This window comes from Drosophila navojoa, chromosome 5, assembly GCF_054131105.1.
Source record: "Drosophila navojoa isolate 15081-1374.11 chromosome 5, UAZ_NAV_1.0, whole genome shotgun sequence".
NCBI classification, from domain to species: Eukaryota; Metazoa; Arthropoda; class Insecta; order Diptera; family Drosophilidae; genus Drosophila; species Drosophila navojoa.
In genome coordinates this window covers 17,576,783-17,600,313 of record NC_142893.1, presented here as the reverse complement: position 1 = coordinate 17,600,313, position 23,531 = coordinate 17,576,783, and the positions used below count along the sequence as shown (strand labels likewise).

Below are 23,531 nucleotides of genomic sequence, written 5' to 3'. Positions count from 1 at the left end.
AATAAAAGAAATAAAAGAAGGCGATAAGTTTGTTTTATGACCTTTAACATAACTCACACTTTATTTATTTAGATATGAATAATCAGCTAATAATATTTATATCAGGCAATCTGCCAAAAATAAAGGGAAAGAAATTATGATTATTTTGTAGATTTTATTTCACAACAATGATAACAGCTTGTGGAACTATAAAAACAGTTTTTAATGAGCTTTGACACGATTTAAGTGCTTCAATCGAAGCAATTGTTAATCTTAATTGAGGTCTTAAACCTAATAAGCTGATAAAGAGACCCATGCACAGTTATTTTATTTTTTTGACAATAGAGTCAACTCGCTTATAAGCTAAACAAATTAAGCTTATGGAAAGAACTCTTTCCAGCTAATACTCCTCAAACAGTGGCAAGGACTACGCCTTCCTTGGGCATCAGCAGCACCGAATTGGCAAAGGTGATGTCACTAGAAGAGCAAGAGGAAGATTAGATAAAACTAAGCGTTTTGGTATTTAGTAAACTGTCTGACTTACTCCTTGCGCCGCAGACTCTTCTCGCTGACCACAACGTATTTCAGTTCTGCTGTGAGCCCAGCGAACACAGCATCCAGATTAACCGACTCGACATCATCGCTGAGATTAATGACAGTTATGTAAGACTTTTCACCCTGTAGAGAGCTGTAGGTAGATGGATTTTATTATTATATTATTAAGAAAATACTGAAAATACTAGAAAAATACTAGAAAATACTGAAAAAATACTACAAATAACCGACTCGACATCATCGTTGAGATTAATAACAGTAATAATTGACTTTTTTCGACTTGACATCATCGCTGAGATGAATAACAGTGATAAATGACTTTTTCCATGTTAGATATGGTATGATTCTGATTGCATATATAAAAAATACTAAAAATACTAAAAAAATACTGAATGCACTAATAGATACTAAATACTACTAGAAATGACAAACTCTTAGTTAATATTCGAGCAGCAGGTAGAAGGATATTGAAAGATGACAAAAGTACTGCAAATTCTAAAAAATACTTAAAAAATACCACAGGATAATAAAAGATAACGACAAGTACTGGAAATTCTAAAAAATACAAAAAAATACTACAAAAATACTAAAAATATACTAAGTAGCGCCATTTATAGGAGTCGCTGAGATTTATAGGAGTTATGTACGACTTTTTGCCCTATAGATAGATAAATATTTAAAAATACTGAAAATACTAAAATATACTAAAAAATACTAAAAATACTAAAAATGCTAAAATTACTAACCGTTTGATGGCCAGCACATTGGGTCCAATCGCATTCACAGTGGCATCTCCATGCTTCAGAGTGGGCAAGTCGCGCAGATTACGCAGCTGCTTGTAGATATTCAGATGGCTGAGTGGAATGCCGCGCTCCCGCTTCACATTGACCAGCTTGTAGTCGCTGGCGACTGGCAGCCAGGTCTCGGAGCCGGTGGTGAAGCCGGCTAGGGGCTGGTCGTTCCACTGGAATGGGGTGCGCACTGGGTCGCGAGTGAGGCGCTCATACTCGTTCGGATTGGATTGGCAGGCCTGCGGATCGATGGTATCCTCCCAGCTGATCCAGACATCGGTCATGCCCAGCTCCTCGCCCTGGTAGGTGACACTGATGCCGGGCAGCGTCAGCAGCATCATGTTGATGGAATCGATGCGATCGGCGCCCAGGCGGGAGCCAATGCGGCTCTGGTCGTGATTGCCCAGCACCCAGTTGGCCGATTGACCCTCGGGCATGTTGTCCAGCCAGTTGTGCACCAGCTCCGAGTATTGGTAGGCATCGGAATTGATATTCAGATTCGAGATCAGCTCAAAGTTGAACGGAATCTGGGAGCCATTGTGGGTGGCGTTGCCATAGTACTGCATCAGGACATCCAGCGGGGCGTAGGCCTCGGTGAGGAGCACACGATCGTCGCCGCCCAGCTCCGCGTTCATCTCCTCGATCACCTCACGGAATTGATAGACCAGATCAATGGTCTCTGGCTGATTCGTCGTATAGATGTGCTGCAAGTACGAGTAATCCTCGGGATCGCTGACGTGCACATTGCGGGGCTCATCCGGGTAGTTGCCATCCTTATCGGGCGCAATCTCAAAGACATGGGGCACCGCATCGATGCGGAAGCCGTAGACACCCTTGCGCAGCCAGAAGCGGAGGACATCCTTCATGGCCTCGACGACCTTGGGATTGCGGTAATTGAGATCCGGCTGTTTGGCCAGGAACTGATGCAGATAGTAGGCCTGGCGACCCTCGTGCCAGGTCCACTGCGAGCCACGGAACACGCTGATCCAGTTAGTCGGCGGCTGCCTGATGCCATTGACCACCTTGCCGGTGTGCCAGACATAGAAGTCCTTGTACTCCTCCTCGCCGGCCGCCGAGCGATTGAACCAATCGCACTCATCGGACGAATGATTTGGCACAAAGTCCAGGATGATTTTGATGTTCAGCTGCTTGGCGCGTGCCAACAATTTATCAAAGTCCTCCATGGTGCCAAACATTGGGTCGATGTTGTAAAAATCAGCCACATCATAGCCAAAGTCTGCCATCGGAGATGTGAAAATCGGCGAGAGCCAAGTGGCCGTCACTCCAATCTCTTTCAGATAGCTCAGCTGCTGGGTAATGCCTGGCCGAAACAATTTGAATAAAATTTTAATTCCTTATTTGCTTTGCATTCACACTCACCTTCCAGGTCGCCAATGCCATCGCCATCGCTGTCCTTGAAGGATCGCGGATAGATCTGATAGAACTGCGCTGAGCGCCACCAGCCCAGCTCGGCTAAGGCGACGGGCAGTGCAAGGCCCAGCAGGCAGCAGAGTGTTAGGGTTCTGCTCATCATGACGGTGCGCTGGCGATTGCGACTGCGGATTAGTTACACCTGTATTTATGCACTGCACCCGACACTGCCGTATGACGTGCTGATAAGCTGAAAGCGTTATAAGTCCGCTATATGGCAAACTATCGAGTACTGATTAGATCTCGGGGGGTGCCATAACTAAAAGGTTTATGGCCAAAGCGAAACCTGGGTCGTTTCAGTACCAAATCGTAGCACTGGTATTTATGAAAGCAAATCATTATCGCTGTTATTCTCGCTCCGCGCTTATCGATCATGCGACAGATAAGCAGCAAATTAATTACGAAAATGCATAAAAGTTATGGCCCCGCACAGAAAGCAAAGAGCTGCTGTTCTTGTGGCTATTCAATTTATGGCAACAATTCTGGTGTTTGTGAGCTATCGAGTGTGAATAATTTATAATCTGGAGCAACATTTGCCTAGTTAATTGATATTGGAATTCTGTATGATGGATAGTTCTGATTATTTAATGGTTATTTTCTCATAAAAATGTATATACATATAATACATATGAAGCCTATACATAATATACATATACATATATACATACATTACGTTTATAATATATAGGGTCAATGCTTATATAATTGTTGGCATTTAATTACGAAAAATTACGCTATAGATGTTTATTACTTTACGAATGACTTTAGAAATTAAAATTTTTCTTTATTTTTAAAATTTTTTCTATTTTTTCTTATTTTTTTTATTATTTGATATATTTTTATTATTATAGAAATTTAACCTTGTTGTATATACATAAAAATATATTTTTTTAAATTTTAAAGTTCATTTATATTTTATATATTTTTGGTTATTTCTTAAATATCCTATATTTATTTATATATTTTATTTTCGTCTTTTATATTTATTTATTATTATTTTCATTCAATTTTTTTTTCTTTTTTTTCTGTGTATATTATTATTATTATGTATATTATTATTATTTAATCTAAAATAATTTATTTATTTATTTTTTATTTTTCATTTAAATATCTAATTAAAGTAATGTACATTTTTGTATATCTTAGCAAATATTTGTTTTTATTTTTCATTATTTTTTCATGATAATTATTTATTACATATTTTTTTTTTAATTATTTCGTATTTAAATAAATGTTTACAATATTTTTTTTTATAGTAAATTGATACCTACCATTTTTTTTTAAATATATATTTTTTTTATTTATTTCAATTTTTGAATTATTTGAATTTATTTTTTATTTTCATTTTTAAATCAATCTTAACCTTAATCCACTAGCTGAAATTCCTAATTGCTGCTATCAAGCCTGAACTGGTTCAGACCTCTCAGCCATAACATTAATTATTAATTAAAATAAGATTTTTCCAAATGCTCTTTTCCCAATTCCAGTGTCACGCCTTCATTCCAATTCAGTGGCTCCATAAATTAGTGGAGTCGCCCCCAAGTGAAGCCAACAGTCGAAATAAACAGCGATAAGCTCTAATGCCATTTGTTTTACAATTTAGATTCGCGCATTATCGATAGCCGCTGAAGGCATATAATGGGTCGACAGACCTTGGGCCACCCTTAGTTCAAAATGACCAGTTGGGCTAGCATTGCGTTTGTTCTGGGCCTGGGCCTGTTGGCCGTCGATGCGTCTGCTCCCTGGTGGCAGACGGCCTCCTTCTATCAGATCTATCCGCGCTCCTTCAAGGACAGCGATGGCAATGGCATTGGCGACCTGAACGGAGTCACCGAGAAGCTGGAGTACCTGAAGGAGATTGGCGTGACAGCGACGTGGCTGTCGCCGTTCCTGCGCTCACCCATGGCGGACTTTGGATATGATATTTCGGACTTCAAAGAGGTCGATGAGCTCTTCGGCACCATGGAGGACTTTGAGAAACTGGTGGCACGTGCCAAGCAGCTGAACGTGAAAATCATTTTGGACTTTGTGCCCAATCATTCCAGCGACGAGTGCGACTGGTTCATACGCTCGGCTGCCGGAGAGGAGAAGTACAAGGATTACTACATCTGGCATCCGGGATTCGTTGAGAACGGCGTACGCAGGCCGCCCAGCAACTGGGTGAGCGTGTTCCGTGGCTCCGCCTGGGAGTGGAACGAGCAACGCCAAGAGTACTACCTTCATCAGTTCCACAAGAAGCAGCCGGACTTCAACTTCCGCAATCCCGTCGTGCGCGAGGAAATGAACAATGTGCTGCGCTTCTGGCTGGAGAAGGGTGTCGATGGCTTCCGTGTGGACGCCATCTACCATGCCTTTGAGGTGGAGGCCGATGAGAACGGCAACTACCCGGACGAGCCGCGCAACGATTGGACCGACGATCCCGATGAGTACGGCTACACCCACAAGATCTATACGGTCGACCAGCCCGAGACGCCGCACTTGGTCTACGAATGGCGTGAGATTCTGGATCAGTTCCAGAGGGAGCACGGAGGCGACGAGCGGTAAGTTGCGATACGAGTTTGAGGAACTCTACGCGAGGTAACCTATTTTCTATCTACCATATTGCATGCAGCATACTCATGGTGGAGACCTGGTCGCCCATTGATATTGTGATGCACTACTATGGCAACGAGACGGCCGAGGGCGCACAAATCCCCTTCAACTTCCAGCTGATAAGTAATCTGAACGCGGACTCCGATGCCTATCACTACGAGTACCTGATCAACAACTGGCTATCGAAAATGCCGAGCGGCAAGAGCGCCAACTGGGTGGTAAGTGCGAAGTGACGCTAAGAAAAACGCTGGGCCATACGAAATCAATTTCCTGATACGGCCCCACACAGATTGGCAATCACGATAAGAACCGCGTGGGCTCCCGCTTCGGTGCCGAGCGCATCGATCTGTTCAACATCTTGCTGCTGACGCTGCCCGGCTGCAGCATTACCTACCAGGGCGAGGAGCTGGGCATGCTCGACGGCTATGTGTCGTGGGAGGATACGGTGGATCCGCAGGCCTGCAATGGCCACGAGGCGGACTACATGTGGAACTCGCGTGATCCGGCCAGGACGCCCATGCACTGGACAAACGGTAAGCTGGCTGGCTTCACCACGGGCAGCGAGACCTGGCTGCCCGTCGCCGCGGACTATGCCGAGCGCAATGTGCAGACGGAGCGCGGCATTCCACTGAGCCATCTGAACGTTTACAAGCGCCTGCAGCAGCTGCGCCAGGAGCCGGCCATCCAGCAGGGCGCGGCCGAAATCAAGGCTGTCAATGGCTACGTCCTGGCGGTCGAACGGTGAGTGGAATCTTCGGATGAGGCTTACAACTGGCTCACTACAACATTCATAAATTTCTCCAACAGCTATCTGAGCGGCAATTACGTGTACATCTCCCTGCTCAACATCTTCGAGCACATCGAGAATGTGAATCTGAACGATGTGTTCAGCGGCTTGCCCAGCACCTTCCAGTACGCCCTGGTCACCGACAAGTCCATCAGGCAGCTGGGCGACAAGGTCTCCAGCAGCAGCGTCACCCTGATGCCCTACGAGTCCGTTGTCCTGCGCTCCACGACAACCATCTAAGCCAACGGCTGGACTGTGTATCTGCCGTTATCTATCGTATGCACAATAAAGAGCAAATATTGTTTAACTCGATGTGATTTACAATGTCTGTGGAGTTTTCTTTCAACTGATTAGCGATTCTGATTTTGAGCCATAAAAATCATGCTGTCGTCGATAGTGCTGCGTTGCGAGTTTGTATTCATATAAACAGTTATACGTATTCATTTGCGTGTATGTATGGATGTGTGATTCAGTCAAACCGCAAATATAAGCAAACAATCGATAGACGCCGAATTTTAATATACCCTGCGATCATTGTGCGTGGCTTTCATGAGAGTTGTCTACAAGGAAAGAGAGGAAGAGGGCTTTTTAATTTTTGTACACATATATTGATACAGAAATATTGGTTATAAGCAAAGCTTAATTGAACGTGAATACAATATTTTCCTAAAAATGTTCTAATATAGTAAGTAATGTTTTTTTTTAATTTTATTATAATATTTATAGTATTATTATATTGAAATAAATACTACCCAAATAATAATCATAGACAAGACCGAAACTATAAATAAATATATATATAGATGATATAATCAATGATTTACTTACATAAGGATTTTAATATTAAATAAATTAATGAAATACTAAACACTTACACAATGATTATTTCCACACATATTTATTTTAAGTTGCTTAAAATAGATATGCTCTATTCAGCATCAGCTGCGTGGTATAAATATAAAAGGCAAACAAACGATTAAAAATTGTCAGCGACTGTATAGAAAATAAAGTGTGAGAGGTAGAGAGAGAGAGAGTGCGATAAGAGGAGAAAAGCAAATCCGAACAACGAAAGATTGAAAGCTTTCGTTAGATTTGCATGCACAATGGGCACGAAATGAATGCTCACCCGTCAAATTAGTCTATAATTAAATGAGGCAGATAAACAAATATATTATAATGCAATTTTGTTTTTATATTATTGCATTTGTTAAGTGGAATCTGGGTATCAGGTAATTATATGGAATATGTATTGTTAACGCCGAAGGGCACTGCAATCAACGTTATTAAAAAATAAATAATTTAATTGTTTGGGATCATTGAGAAACAGATAATAAAAATTACATATAAACAATTAAGCTACAAATTTGAGGGATTAAATAGAATTAAAAACTAAATTTGAGCTCGCAAACAAAAAATTTTTGTTTTTGCATTTAAATAAATACAGGGAGATTGAGATGAAAAATTAGCTTATGATCATTAAAAACTGTAACATAATATATAAGTACATATTAGACAACATACAAAAATTAAGTTATGTTTTTAAATTACATAATTTTTAATACAAATTTTGTATACATTTATAATTCATTATATTTTTTCAATTTATTTAATATTAAATGTGTTGTGCATAAATTTCGCATTTATTTATATCAGACCACTGTGCCTATTGGCACATAAATGATTCTCATATACACATATATGCACATATGCAAAATTTGCTAATGTGCGCACTTTCATGCTCTCCTTCTCTTCCTCTCTCTCTCTCTCACACTAACTGAAACGCACTCACGACACTTCTCTCAATTTCTAAAGCTTTACCGCTACTCTCTGTGCAGCCGAGAGTCGATTTGCAAATGCTGTGCTCAGCACGCTCTCTGCAGCATTCTTGGCAAGCTTTAAGCAAGCCGGCTGTAAATATAGATTCGTGCAGTCGATCGCCAGTTGCCTTTGTTTGTTTGCGGCGTTCGGTCGGAGAGAGATAGAGAGAGACAGTGCGACTGATCTTAAGGGAAGCAAAGGGGAAACCGAGTGAAAAAGAATGAGCCTCATGGTGGCTTGGCTGCTGCTTCTGCTGGTGCAGTGGCTGGGATCGGCTGTGGCGCAGCCCTTTCCCAATTATCATGCGAACTTTGTGGACATTGAGCAGCACGAGAATGCGCCCAAATGGTGGCAAACGGGCGCCTTCTATCAAATTTACCCAAGGTCATTTAAAGACAGCAATGGCGACGGCGTGGGCGATCTGAACGGTGGGGCAAATGCGAGCAAAACCATGTAAACTAATACGTAATAGGCATTATAAAAGTAATTTGCCTTTGCAGGCATCGCGGATCGTTTGCCATATCTGAAGGAACTGGGCATTACGGCCACTTGGCTGTCGCCCATCTTTACCTCGCCCATGGCGGACTTTGGCTACGACATTGCCAATTTCACGGAAATAGCACCCATCTTTGGCACCATGGCCGACTTTGAGCACCTGATGAAGGTGGCCAAGCAGCTGGATGTGAAGATCATTTTGGACTTTGTACCGAATCATTCGAGCGATGAGTGCGATTGGTTCAAGCGTTCCGCTGCTGGCGAACCGGACTACAAGGACTTCTATGTGTGGCATCCCGGGCGCATGGTAAACGGCACGCGACAGCCGCCCAGCAACTGGCTGAGTGTGTTCCGCGGCTCCGCTTGGCAGTGGCACGAAGGTCGACAGGAGTACTATCTGCATCAGTTCCTGAAAAAGCAACCGGATCTCAATTATCGAAATCCCAAAGTGCGAGAGACCATGAAGGTGTGTTTTTGTGCATAAGAAGAGTGAAGTAGGGAAGGAGTCGAGCAGTAGTAGATATAAGATTACTTGATAAAGGCAATAGATAGTAATAGACAGTAGTAAAAGAGTAGTCAGTAACTAAGTAGATAGAGTAGTGTAGATAGTAGTAGAAACTATATAGAAAAAGTAGTAGTAGTAGAAAGTAGATCAGTAGAGGAGTAGATAGTAGTAGAAACTATATAAAAGATGAAGTAGTAGTAGTAGAAAGTAGATCAGTAGAGTAGTAGATAGTAGTAGAAACAATATAGAATAGGTAGTAGTAGTAGACTAGAAGATTGTAATAGATGATGGATTAGATTAGTAAATAGTAGCAGAAAGTAGATCAAAGTAATAGATAAGAGATCAAGGTAGTTGATGATTGTTCAAAGTAGTAGATAGTAGTCGAAAATAGATAAGATTAGTAAATTGTAGTAGACAGGCAGAGAATAACGCAAGTTCTTCCTTTGATCGTGTCCTTATTGCTTTTTCCTTCTTCCAGAATGTTCTCCGCTTCTGGTTGTCCAAGGGCGTTGCTGGTTTTCGCATTGATGCGGTGCCGAGCGTGTTTGAGATAGCGCCCGATGCAGCGGGCCAATATCGCGACGAGCCCCGCAACGAATGGGTCAATGATCCCGATGACTACGGCTATCTGCAGCACATATACACAGTGGATCAGCCGGAGACAGTTGCCATGGTCTACGATTGGCGCGCCGTGCTGGACGAGTTCAAGGAGGGCGACGAGCGCATCTTGTTGGCCGAGACCTATTCACCCATCGATATTGTGATGCAGTACTATGGCAATGCAACGGCCGAGGGTGCTCAGCTGCCGTTCAACTTTCTGCTGATAACCGAAATCTCGAACAATTCCAATGCGAACGACTACGCTCGGACCATACAGAAGTGGCTGCAGCACATGCCGAAGGGTCGCACAGCCAACTGGGTGGTAAGTAAGCGAAGTCCTACTCCCGACTGGGATCTAATGGTGTCTCACTTCCAGCTGGGCAACCACGATCAGTGGCGCGTGGGCTCGCGCCTGGGCTCCGATCGCGTGGACATGCTGAATATGCTGATCACCACATTGCCGGGCGCCAGCGTGACCTATCAGGGCGAGGAGCTGGGCATGACCAATGTGTGGATATCGTGGAAGGACACAGTCGATCCCTCTGCCTGCAATACCAATGCCAGCATCTATGAGCGCTTCTCGCGCGATCCCGAGCGCACGCCCTTCCAGTGGAGCGGCGAGGCCGATGCTGGCTTCAGCAATGCCAGCAAGACCTGGCTGCCCATTGCCGAGGACTACAAATGGGTCAATGTCAAGGAGGAAAGTAAACAGAATTCGAGTCATCTGAATATCTACAAAAATCTGCTGAGACTCAAACGACAAGCGAAAACCTTGCAACAGGGCGAAACGGAGGTGAAGGCTCTGAGTGGTGCGGTTCTGGGTGTCAAGCGGTGAGTCGATTGGGGCTACTACAAAAATACTATTTTATTAATGGGAAATATTTCTTATTCGTAGTTTTCTTCAACATGACTTTGTCTATGTGACGGTGCTGAACATCTTTGATGGCGTTGAAACCGTCAATCTGAATCAAAGCTTCTCTGATTTGACAGCCCAAATGGAAGTTGTTCTGGTTTCCAGAAACTCTGAGCTTAGAGTTGGGTAAGTAAAGACAACCGAGAACGAGTAAGATATTAAATATAATATATATTTTTTTTAAATAAGATTAAAATAGTTCAGTTATCATTCAATAAGAAAACTGATTGTCTTTTATATTAAATTTTAAATACTGTAAAAGCTTTGTCGTATCTAAAACACAATCAAATAGTTTAGTAGTTGAGCACTTTAGCCAAATTATTAAACATAATCGTTATTCAAAAACACTTAGGAGTCTTCAAAGTAGTTAGAATGTAGCTAGTATTACTTTACTTAAATAAGCTGATAGGGAATGCTCATTCTTTCAATTAATTTTTAAACACAAATCCATTTCTAGTTGAGTCACAGAACTCTGTAATTTTTCCATCTGCGTAACTAATTAAGAAAATACTTCAGGAAAGTAATTAAAATGTTAGCTACTTCCGCAATACTCAACTCTATAGGCAAAGTACTTATAGAGAAAAAAAGTTAAATTTATTCAGGTGTTTGGCACTTGTTTAGATTTTTAATATTACACATATTTCGTATATTTATATTTTTTACCTATATTTTAATGACTCATGATACTATAACGTTTTTCCCACTTGTATTTCCGCAGTGATCGTATCAATGCCTCCGCACTGCAGCTGCTACCCAAGGAGTCGCTGGTTCTGCGAACTGTCTCCACTTACTACACGTACTATACGAATGGGGAGCAGCGTCAGCTGCCTGTGCTGGGCATTTACCTGGTGCTGGCTCAAGTGCTGCTCTATCTGAGTTCTCTGTAGTTGTTAAGTGATAAAAATACTAAATAAATACTTATACACAATCTAAGCACTTGATATATGTGACTCGAGCTGGGCAGAAGCTTGGGGTGGGGGAGATTTCGGCATCTATATAAATGGCGCTATGGATTCAGTCAGGCATTCAGTTATGGCGCATTTATTGAAGTTGTTGGTGACGTTGCTCTGCTTGGCTCTCAGCTGGGAGCCGGGTCAGTCGGCTGCCATAGAGCAGGAGCGAGCGGGCAGCAGCGAGGCGACTCGGGACTGGTGGCAGGTGGCGCAGTTCTATCAGATCTATCCGCGCTCCTTCAAGGACTCCAATGGCGATGGCATTGGCGATCTGCAGGGCATCATCTCCAAGCTGGACTATCTCAAGGAACTGGGCGTGACGGCCACCTGGCTGTCGCCCATCTTCACCTCGCCCATGGCCGACTTTGGCTACGACATCGCCGATTTCTTTGACATCCAGGAGGAGTACGGCACGCTGGACGATTTCGATCAGCTCATTGCCGCTGCCAATGAGCGCGGTCTGAAGATCATACTCGACTTTGTGCCGAACCATTCCAGTGACGAGAACGTCTGGTTCCAGAAGTCGGTGCGCCGCGAGAAGGGCTACGAGGACTACTACGTGTGGCACGATGGCTATGTAAATTCCAGCACGGGCCAGCGGATGCCGCCCTCCAATTGGCTGCAGGCCTTCCGGGGTAGCGCCTGGGAGTGGAACGCGCAGCGTGGCCAGTACTATCTGCATCAGTTTGCCGTTAAGCAGCCCGATCTCAACTATCGCAATCCGGCGGTTGTCGCCCAAATGAAGCGCGTCCTCACCTACTGGCTGGATCGGGGCGTTGCCGGCTTTCGCATCGATGCCGTGCCCTGGTGCTTTGAGGTGGTGCCCGACGCGGACGGTCGCTATCCCGACGAGCCGCTGAGCGGCTACACGACAGATCCAGACGACGCGGCGTATCTGAAGCACATCTACACCCAGGATCTGATTGAGACCGTGGACATGGTGTACCAGTGGCGCCAGCTGCTCGACGACTACCAGCGCATTCATGGCGGCGATACGCGCGTCCTCATGGTGGAGACCTATTCGAGCCTGGACTATGTCATGAAGTTCTACGGCAATCGCACAACCAAAGGCGCCCAGATACCCTTCAATTTCCAGTTCATTGTCGGCGGCGAAGGCAACAAGAACAATACGGAGTTGAGTGCGAATGGATTCGTGAAGATCATCAACAGTTGGCTGGGACAGATGCCAGCCGGACAAACGGCCAATTGGGTGGTGAGTCTCAAAGGGAAGTGGGATTCACAATATGTTAAAGTGTGTGTGGGAGATTGCTCGACTAGAAAATACACAGAGATCTGCAAGGAGCGACAATAGCACTCTTTGTAGGCTTCTTTTATGCGGTCTCTATCTCTCTCTCTCTCACACACACACACACACACACGCTTGCATAAATGCGCGCTCTACTTATTGCGCAGTTTACGCGACGAAGGTCAAAGATTTCACTCAAGGCTCACACACATACACACGTTTGACGTAGAGAAGAGCGGAAATTTCAATTACTGCAGGCTTCTTTTATGCATAAAAAGCTTACACACACACACACACACACTCATACATAGACCAACCATCCCACTGACTTAGGCGCGCTCTTCTCCTTGTCTTTTTCGCTCTGCGCGTTCTGCTAGCTGCGCATTTGACACGGCGAAGAGGTGAAATTTCACTCATTGAAAGCTTCCTTCAGAAAGCACACACACATAACATAACACACACACACGCGCTTGCATAAATGCGTGCTCTGCTTATTGCGCACCTTACGCGGCGAAGAGCTGAGATTTCACTCGCAAGCTCCTTTTATACATACAGAACTCACACACACATACTTACGTTTGACGTAGTTTACGCAGCGAAGAGCTGAGGTTTCACTCATTGCTGACTTCCTTCATGTATGCATAGCTCAAACACACACACACACACATACATGCACAACCGCTGACGTATTGGCCTTACTTCGTTACCTACTTCCATTTATACTGATCTCTACTGATCAAAAGAGCTTTAGGATAGACTCTCTTCGCCGTACTGATTCATATTATATTGTATTAGCTATATTATATTAGCTATCAGTACACTAACATTTCTAGCCTTCAATAGGCTCTGATTAGATCAGTATTAACTTAAAGTTCTTCGCAGATGGGCAATCATGATCAGCGTCGCGTGGGCAGTCGGTATGGAGAGGGTCGCATCGACATTATGAATATGCTGCAAATGTTCTTGCCCGGCGTGAGCATTACGTACCAGGGCGAGGAGCTGGGCATGACAGACGGCTATATTAGCTGGGCGGATACACGCGATCCGGCCGCCTGCAACTCGAACGAGACCATTTACCAGCAGTTCACTCGCGATCCGGCCAGAACACCAATGCAGTGGAGCAGCGAGGCGAACGCCGGCTTCTCCACCAACAGCTCCACCTGGCTGCCCATCAATCCCAACTATGTGGCGGTCAATGTGGCGGCAGAGTCGGCCGCCGACACCAGCCACCTCAAGCTGTACAAGCAGCTGGTGGAGCTGCGCAAGTCCAAGACGCTGCAGTACGGCAGCACACGCTACGCGGCCATCAATGAGAACGTGCTGGCCATCAAGAGGGCGCTGAGTGGTCAGCCCACCTACGTGCTGGTGGCCAATGTGCTGGACAGCCAAGTGTGCGGAGTGAATGTGGCCAGCGAGCTGTACGCCTCCGGCAGCTACAAGATCAAGCTGCTCAATCCGCAGGCGAAGGCGACCGTGGGGTAAGCATTAGCCAATCAAATGCTTTTCTATTTTATTTAAATAATTAATTTATTTTATTTTCTTTTTCGCAGCAACAGCGTCGCGTTGAACAACCTCAGTTTGCCGCCATATGCGGCGCTGATTGTGGAATCTGTGTAGATGGCCTTGAAATTACATGTCTTGTCATAAGTCATCAAGCACAGATATATAGATATGTATATATGTGTATAATAAATATGTATGTGCGTCATTGGAAAAACTTTTCAATTTGAGGTCGCAGGATCTGGCAACTTATTATAAATTATTAGGGAACTTTGTCTGCCTCAAGTATGTGCCAGCCCCCGTCCACGTAGCCGGCCCTGCTCCTGCGCCTGCTCCAACTCCAGCTCAACAAAATTGTATAAAAAAACAAGAAGAAATTCCATTAGGCGTGATTGATAAGACACACAAATCACGCATACGCAGCGTTGCAGCAGCAGACATCCGAGCAGCTCGAGCTGCGGCTGATGCTTGGCTTGACTTTTGCTACCTGGCCCTCGTTCTGCCCAAAGCTAGACACGACTAGCATGGCAAGCATGGCGTCGACTGGGGTTAGCTTTTTAATTTACTTGTGGACCAAAAAAAAAAAGAAAAATTATATATATATAAAATGAGAACGAGAGTGAAGTGAAATTATGAGTTTTCACCTCGGGGCGATTCGCCTCATAATGTGCTTCAAATTTATGTGTATTTTCTCTCTCAACCGCAAAACATCAAAAACACACGCCCTCAACAGTTACTCGAAGCTCTAAGCCACAAATTAAACACGAACCGAGCAGAGACCAGTTGAAATTCGAACTTTTTGCTACAATGTTTTTTTTTTATTTTATTTTTTTAGAAAATGTCTGCATTGAGATTAAAAACTGTTGTGTGAAAATATATCTAATTAAACAAGTTGCATGAGAACTAAAAAGTTTAATTTAAATTATGCTAAACAACTAGAGAAATTTTAGAACATTTTTTATATGTAGCAAAACTCTGTTGAAAAATTTGCTTTGACAGATTTTCATGAATACTGCGACATTGAGCAAAAAAATAAAAATAAAAATAAAAATAAAAATAAAAAAAAATTAAACAAAAATTAAAACAAAATAAAATTAAAAACAATAATATTAATAAATAAAATTATAAATTAAAAATTAACAAAAAATATATATGTATATATTGCCATTTCACACAGAGTGAATTGGTAAGAGTTTTTCATATTATTATTTTTGCTTTGTTTCAGAACTTATATTCTTGCTTTACTATTTGATATGCAACTTATATATATATATATATATATTTTTTTTTTAAATAAATATTAAATACTTGTATCAATATAACATACTCTTGGGACATAAAATATTTATAAATACATATAAATATATTATAATTATATTATTTTGTTTTATTTTTGTTATTTATTTTATTATTTATCATTATTTTATTTTAATTTATTATTATTATTATTATTATTTATTATTTTTATTATATGTTTTATTTATATGTTAATTTTGTTTTTAAGACAGTGAACGTCAAGTTGACTATGTTATTTAATTCATGGCCTAGTCGGCAATGGTAAACAGAAATCTATATAGATAAGCACGAAGAAAACTAATGCCAGAATACTAGAATACCCTCAAAATACATATATAAATCACACATCTATAAAATAAAATTATATATACATATATAATACATATAAATATTCAGTTGCCTTTATCGCTTCACATTGTGTTTCAGTGTGGACATCGGAAAATTAGCAGTCTGTGGCAAAGCGGCTTACAAAATCGTGTAAATGTCGGCGTGAGTCGCCAACCCATTAAAAGGGTCGCAGACACAATCTGAACCAAAGACGGAGGCACTTTACTCTCGGCTACGTGACCTGAAACCAAAAAAAAAAAAAAAAATCAAAAACAAAACCAAAACAAAATAAAAGGAAAGTCAACAAAAAGAAGAAAAACCCAGCAACAAATCATATGAAAACCACAGCCAGCGCCACCTGGCGGTGGTGGCCAACATTGAACAGGCATGTATATTTTTCTTTATTGGGCGCCCTTTTGTATGCATTTCAGTTCGGTGTAGATAATGAAGTTCATTTAGCACAGAGTGAGGGTGCTTAAAAAATCAACGCATTACGCATTAGCTTTAACATGCTTTTTCAACGATTTATGCGGTGCGGGCGGGGGCGGGGGGACGGGCCGAAAACTTTTAGCTCATCCTCAGTCTTGTAGGCGGGCGGGAAAAACTTTGAAATGCATTAAGTTTGTAATCTGTAGTAATTTTGTGGGCGGGCACATTACACTCAATGTATTCCAGCTACAACGGCGTTTGCATATTAATTTTTGCTGGCGCCCGGGGCGTATGCGTAATATTCGAATGCGTCTCACCTATGTTTGGCTTTTCTAATTTTCTGGCTATGCTAGCGGAGCTCATCTTGCCGTTGCTGTTATTATTATTTAGTTGTTAACGAGCCTCTGCTATCTGATTCGCTCTTATGCCAGGCACGTAGCAGTTTGGTCAGGTTATTTGCGGAAGCTTCTTTAACCTTTCGGTGAATCTCGTGTATTTGAATTTATGGAGCTTAAAGACGCGTGCAAAAGACTTACAAATTCTTACGAAGCTTAGAGCATATGAAAGTAGTTTTAACTCTCAGTCAGCCCGAGCGTGATGTGGGTTGAATAGTATTTTAAATGCCGCCGGGCTATCCCTAATGAATGACCGAAAATATCAGACATTTTTTGTACCTTTTTCTCACCTTACGATTGGGTCGCTGTGCACTCAAGCGCAACAATCAGTCAACTCAACAGTCCCACAGTCTAATTGCACTACAACACAAAGCTGGCTCATAACTGGGCCAAAGGGTTCAGTCGAATTTGCTGATTTGAACGCTTCGCACGTAGCCGACGCCAAAACGTTGCCACTTAATGCCAACTAAAAAGCCGTGAGCCGAGGATAAATGGAATTAAGCCGGGGATTACGGCTATTTAAAGTGCAGCAGACAGAGCTGGACAATTGGGTTATTTAAGGCAATTAATTCGTTATTGAGTTTAAATCTTAAATTGGTCATGGAATATAAGATTTCATTCAATGGCAGCAACGGACGATGAATAAAGTAAACTTAATTGAAATTAAATTTATTTTTTGACAGGTTTAAATTTGCAAAAACTGTGCTAAGTGCACATAAAATTTAAAACATTGTTGGAATTTAATTGAAATAAAATTAAATTAATTAATAAATTATATTTTAAATACTTAAATTATTTTAATTTAAATTAAATAAAAAAACAACAAACAATAAAAATAAATAAATAAATAAATTAATTAATAATGAAATAATCACAGAATTATATATATAAATAAATAAATAAACAAAAATTATTTACGGCAGATTTTTATACAAAAAATAAATTATTGATATAAATAATAATAATAATAATAATAATAATAATAATAATAATAATAATAATAATAATAATAATAATAATAATAATAATAATAATAATAATAATAATAATAATAATAATAATAAAATTGCATAAGTTGCTAGTAATATTAAATTAAAATAAATATTAATTGCATATTTTTATTTATTATATAATACATATATTTAGTAATTTTATCAACTTACATTTTAAGATTTTTTTAATGAAGGCCTTATTAAAAAAATAAATTAATTAATTAAGATACAAGTAAATAAATCAATAAATAGTTCTACTAATTTAAATAAAGTAAATTTAACTATATTTTAATTGCATCTTATAAAAGATTCATTGCAAGAACAAAAATAATAATAATTGTGTATGCACCAATATTAATTTAAATCTCTTTTCTTCAAGCTAAAAATTGTTCTAATAAATTATATAAATAAATCTTGGTAGCAAACAGCATAAATGTTTGCACAATCTTGTCAACAGCTCGCTCCACAAATCCCTAAAGTCTTTTGTTTACCTTAATTTCTTAATTAAACTAAATACAGTAGACATATCTCTTCACTCCAACATATGCTTCAACTATCGAGTAGCTACACATATTTATCAAGCAGCAGATGGCAATTGTTGTTGTTTGCTAGTGCATTGCTCAAGCCAGCTGCAAATCTGGCAAGCAAAAGCGAACAGGTGCTTCAGCCAGATACGTGTTAATGACCCACCCGAGTGCGAGGCGACAAGGCACCAACTGTCTCAGCTGGGCCGAGTGCTTGCCGAAATGCTCAGCCAACTATTGTGAGGCAGCAGCTTCAGCAAGGCTAGCCTCAGCCTTATATTGTATTTAGACATGCTCACGTGGGCCCAAACACGTCATTCGCTTTGCATGGCTGGCATATACAAATTAACATGTGTAAACGCAATTTAATTATGTTTAGCATAATTGAAATTTCACTTTTGGAAACCGAACACGTGCAAGCCTGAAATGCCGAGGGTTAGTTGGAAATATATATGAGGAGAGGTTATAAATTATATTATATATATGTATATATATTTGATTATTTTATAAGCTCAGCCATGCAAGCTTAAATTGCTTTACAAAATACGATTGTCTATTATGAAAAATTCAATATATATATATTTTTTAATATTTGCATTTAATAAGTTGCTTTTAATTTAATTTTTTTTTTTTTTTTTTTTAATTTTAAGCAAAAAGTTTCTTTTTATTATTATTATTATTTTTTTAATATAATTTATATATGCAAATATTTTCACTGATTTCCATGTCTTATATTAAAACTTAATTATTAGCAACAATTTAATGTAATGAAGTTTTTTAAACTTCATGTAAAATATTTCCCCTCAATTTCCATGTTTCATTATCCGCCCAACCACTGCCTATAATATTGTTATTCTGCCACACGGAATCCGCTTAGCAAAGCTTACAATCAGCCCTCGCTGCATGCCATGAGAACTTCAAAGGTGGCCCGGACCTCGTCATTTCTGTGGATCTAGGGCCCACTTGTCGACGTATTAACTTTGTGTAACGCATACTTTGCCTTTCGGTTGATGTAGAGCCTTTTAAACAACCAAAAAAGAAACGAGAGAGAGAGAGAGAGAGAGAAAAACAAGAGCAACGGCAAAAATATAAAGCCAAATACGAGACGCTTTACGGCTTGACTTTAATTTGTGTGTAAACACTTTAAATAGCGACGACCCCCGCGCTTTTGCAGGAAATTACATGAGTGACTCGAGCACTTGAGCCTATCTGCAAAATTTATATAAGTGTGTGCGTGTGCGTGTGTGTGAGCATGCTATTAAGTCTGGTGTATGTGTGCGTATGTGTGTGTGTGGTTTGTTTGTCGATTTATTTGCTTATTTATTTATACAAGTAGCGGCATATTTGCTTTGCAGCCATAAGAATACCCCGAAAGACCCCGAGAAGCTGTCGAAAGTTTTTCAAGTGTGCGATTGCGAAATTTAATTGGTTAGGCTTAAGAATATATATATCTATATATGTACATATATACACGAAAAGTTGAAGAACTTTGTTGCGCTTAATCGGTGCTCATTACCAGCGCCTCCCCAGCGGCCAGGCTGAGTCCTTTGGTCTCAAACAGAGAGCTGACAGCACAGAAGAGAAAAACAGAAATGTTAATAACAGTATGTTAACTGCCTAGCCCTTGACTTACCCCTCAGCCTTGGTGGAGCTAATGCTGCGTATTTTCAGGGTCAAATGCGTTGGCAGGGTCTTGTCAAACTGATCAAGATCAACGGTGATGCCCTTACTGCCCAAATTGGCTACGAAAACGATGCTGGGCGAGCCCGACAGGGAGCTATGTGAGAATAGAGAGTAAAATTAATGTAAATAAAATATACCTATTGAAACAAATCGTGCAAAAGCTTAAATTAAATCAAACCCTAGAAATAGCTGCCTGATACCCTGTAAAAATTACTTTTTCAGAGTAATTTTAAAATTTATTGCTGAATGACATCTTCAAGAATTAAATGTTGCAATCAATTAAAGTTTTAGAACTACAAGAATGATACCCTATAAAAATATATATATCTTTTATCAGTTTAATTGAATATAAAATCAATTTGATTTCATGCCGAAATTGTCATAATTTATATTCATTTAATTTATCTATCTTCAGAGTCCTTTAAAACTGAATTCACAAGGGAAGCATTTTGGCTGGATGAATTTTCTACATTAGTTAGATCAACTAAAGAAAAAATCGAGATTTATGAGTTCTATATTAATTCATTACTGTTACACACATAAATGTTTTTCCTTTCGATTAAAACAAAAAAAAAAAAAATAAATAAAATAAATAAAAATAAAAAATAAATAAATAAAATAAATAAATAAAATAAAATAAATAAAATAAAATAAATAAATACAAATTTAAAAAAAATTAAATAATATAAGTTCTTGGCAAACTGAAATTGCCATTAAAATATCTGCAATTAATTCATCGACAATCAATTCACCTGAAGAACTTTCTGCATTATTTAAAGCAATCAAAATAAAATCTAGAGCTATAATTTCTATAACAAACTATGAATATATATATATTTTTGCACTATATATATATATATATATATATATATATATATATATATATATATATATATATATATATATATGTATATTCATTCTGACTGCAAGCTGAACCAGTTATAATTCACCTATGGGCTTGAGGAATTTTCTCAGTTAGTTGCCATATCTGGGTACACTTTTCACTCACCGCTTGACCACGAAAGCATTCTCATTAAGTACAGCATATTTGGTAGCGCCATTTTGCAGGGTCTTCGAGCTCTTACGCAGGGCGACCAACGATTTGTAGATCTTTAGGTGGGAGCGCGTCGCTGCTGTTTCGACCTCCACGTTTTGGGTCTTGTAGTCGTCGGCAAGGGGCAGCCATGTCTTGGGGCCCGTGGAGAAGCCGGCATTGGTGCCGCTCGTCCATTGGAAGGGAGTACGCGAGGGATCACGAGTGAACTTTTCGTAGGTGTCTCGGTCGGAATTGCATGCGGCCGGATCTTGGGTGTCCTCCCAGCTAATCCAGCCGTCTGTCATGCCCAGCTCCTCGCCCTGGTAGGTGACACTGGCGCCGGGCAGAATCATGACCAGCATGTTCATGGCATCCGTGTTGGCCACGCCATAGCGACTGGCCGCGCGGCGCTGGTCGTGATTGCCAATCACCCAATTGGCCGTGCTTCCGGCGGGCATTGACAGCAGCCAATTGTCCACAGCCTTCTTGATGGAGCTCGCCGAGACGCCGTCACTCGCCGGCACCGTAATCAGATTGAAGTTGAAGGGCAGATGGGCACCCTGCACGGATCGATTGCCATAGAACTGCATCGTGTAGGCGGGCGGCGCGTAGGTCTCAATCAGAAGCACACGCGTGTCTCCGCCGTAGATGCGTTGGTGATCGTCCATCACCGTGCGCCACTGATAGGCCATGTCGATGGTCTCGGCTCTGTTCTCGATTAGCTCGTTCTTCAGATAGCTGCGATCGTCCTTGTCATCCGTCAGCCCACTCACTGCCTCATCCGGATACTGGCCGTTCTCGTCGACCTCCACCTCAAAGAGCACTGGCACCGCGTCGCACCTGAAGCCAGCGACGCCCTCATGCAGCCAGTAGCGCAGCACGCGCTTCATCTGCTCCACCACATCCGGGTTGCGATAGTTGAGGTCCGCCTGCTGCACGGCAAACTGGTGCAGGTAGTACTGCTGGCGCTCCTCCACCCACTGCCAGGCGCTGCCTCTGAATGCCTGCAGCCAGTTGGAGGGAGGCTCCCGCTTGCCAGTGTCTGCGTTTATTTTCCCATCGTGCCACACGTAGTAGTCCTCGTAGCCCTTCTCCCGCCTCACGGACTTCTTGAACCACTCGTTCTCGTCGCTGGAGTGATTGGGCACAAAGTCCAGAATGATTTTCAGATCTAATTCCTTGGCTTTCTTGATGAGCGCACGAAAGTCCTCCATTGTGCCGTACTCTGGCTGTATGTCGAAGAAGTCGGAGATGTCGTAGCCAAAGTCCACCATGGGAGACTTGAAAATGGGCGACAGCCAGGCAGCTGTCACGCCCAGATCCTTGAGGTACTCCAGCTTGCTCGTGATGCCATTCAGATCGCCGATGCCATCGCCATCCGAGTCCATGAAGGAGCGCGGATAGATCTGATAGAACTGCGCCGTCTCCCACCAATCCTTGCTCGTGCTCGCCGTCGTTGTCGCGTCCTCACATGCCTGCCCAAGGGCCAGCAGGCAGAGAGTGGCAATTAGTACTTGCAAAGACTTCATCGTAATTAGCAGAGTCGAGTCACAGCTTTGGTTTTTATACCAACAGCCAGCAGCAAGCTCACGCTGACCATCTTAACTTGGCTTAAATGATAAGCGCACCTCAAGTAGCTCAGCCATTTGCCATGCACTTGAGCGAATAACAGTGCTCAGTGCTCAGAGCTGAGTACTGAGTGGAGGTAGCTGTAATTGTGGCTCAAGTGGGTTCAAGCCAATAGCGAATGGAAGATACTCTACTAAGGTATTTTCTTAGTGGAATATTTTTGGTCTTTCTAGATTAAACTGCTACTAAAGTTAAAAGAATACTGGTTTATTAAAATATAAACATTGTTTAATTAATATATATATATATAAATATATTTATAAAAATAAATATAAATTAAAAAAAAAATATTTGAATAAATTTTGTAATAACTTTCTATATATAAAAAGTATTTTCCAGAAATAAGAAACCAGAATATATTAGATAAATTTAAAAATTAAAAAAATAAATAAATATACATACATTTATTAGTTCTTTATTATTTATACTTAAAAACTATATTGATAAATATAAACAAGTTTTTAATTTAATGTTTCTGGAAGAAATAAAATTAATTTTTTTGTAAAAGCAATTCTTTTAAATTTAAAAATTCTTGTTAAATAATAAATAAAAAATTGTATTTGTAAATAAAATAAAATACAAATATATAAAAATAATAATAAAAATAATATATAAAAATAATATATAAAAATAAATTTTCGCTGATTATTTATAAATATACAAAAGTTTTTAATTTGATAATTCTGGAAGAAATTAAATTAATTTTTAAGTAAAAGCAATTCTTTTACATTTAAAAATTCTTGTTAAATAATATATAAACACTTTTATTTGTAAATATAAAATACATTCATGCAAATATATATTTAAGATATTTGTTGATAATTTTCAAATAAATATAAATAAATACAAAATAATAATTATAATGCATAAAGTAATTATTAAAACACAGGATATTTTAATTTTACACTTTAATTTTGTTTTTATTCAACTATTAATATTCTGTGCTCTTATTTGATTTATTTGAACTGAATAAAAAGTCAAGTATACCAGCAGCAATACCGCATATGAACTTGGCTAATCGACAATCGCTTGGAAATTTCCACGAAACTAATCAA

At 40.5% G+C, this 23,531-nt stretch overlaps 5 protein-coding genes across 5 annotated transcripts; 3 read left to right on the top strand and 2 right to left on the bottom strand.

Annotated features, from left to right (window-relative positions):
- Window positions 1-134: 134 nt before the first annotated feature.
- Window positions 135-2,896, bottom strand: Mal-A3 (Maltase A3). The gene is made up of 4 exons (XM_030388431.2): window positions 2,706-2,896; window positions 1,281-2,646; window positions 524-667; window positions 135-456 (listed from the first exon to the last, which is right to left on the bottom strand). Exons 1-4 carry the CDS (start codon window positions 2,857-2,859, stop codon window positions 390-392), a joined length of 1,731 nt encoding a protein of 576 aa, XP_030244291.1. The 5' UTR covers window positions 2,860-2,896; the 3' UTR covers window positions 135-389.
- Window positions 2,897-4,408: 1,512 nt separating this feature from the next.
- Mal-A4 (Maltase A4) lies at window positions 4,409-6,452 on the top strand. The gene is made up of 4 exons (XM_030388430.2): window positions 4,409-5,296; window positions 5,368-5,566; window positions 5,638-6,089; window positions 6,156-6,452. The coding sequence occupies exons 1-4, from the start codon at window positions 4,431-4,433 to the stop codon at window positions 6,373-6,375; spliced, it is 1,737 nt and encodes a 578-aa protein (XP_030244290.1). The 5' UTR covers window positions 4,409-4,430; the 3' UTR covers window positions 6,376-6,452.
- Window positions 6,453-8,078: 1,626 nt separating this feature from the next.
- Mal-A5 (Maltase A5) lies at window positions 8,079-11,407 on the top strand. The gene is made up of 6 exons (XM_030388433.2): window positions 8,079-8,381; window positions 8,454-8,914; window positions 9,432-9,875; window positions 9,930-10,384; window positions 10,449-10,592; window positions 11,185-11,407. Exons 1-6 carry the CDS (start codon window positions 8,174-8,176, stop codon window positions 11,351-11,353), a joined length of 1,881 nt encoding a protein of 626 aa, XP_030244293.2. The 5' UTR covers window positions 8,079-8,173; the 3' UTR covers window positions 11,354-11,407.
- Window positions 11,408-11,481: 74 nt separating this feature from the next.
- Mal-A6 (Maltase A6) lies at window positions 11,482-14,382 on the top strand. The gene is made up of 3 exons (XM_030388434.2): window positions 11,482-12,632; window positions 13,548-14,143; window positions 14,216-14,382. Exons 1-3 carry the CDS (start codon window positions 11,499-11,501, stop codon window positions 14,280-14,282), a joined length of 1,797 nt encoding a protein of 598 aa, XP_030244294.1. The 5' UTR covers window positions 11,482-11,498; the 3' UTR covers window positions 14,283-14,382.
- A 5,034-nt stretch (window positions 14,383-19,416) lies between these two features.
- Window positions 19,417-22,387, bottom strand: Mal-A7 (Maltase A7). Its single transcript, XM_089262516.1, has 3 exons — window positions 20,821-22,387; window positions 19,762-19,905; window positions 19,417-19,693 (listed from the first exon to the last, which is right to left on the bottom strand). The coding sequence occupies exons 1-3, from the start codon at window positions 22,374-22,376 to the stop codon at window positions 19,627-19,629; spliced, it is 1,767 nt and encodes a 588-aa protein (XP_089118642.1). The 5' UTR covers window positions 22,377-22,387; the 3' UTR covers window positions 19,417-19,626.
- Between the last annotated feature and the right edge of the window lie 1,144 nt (window positions 22,388-23,531).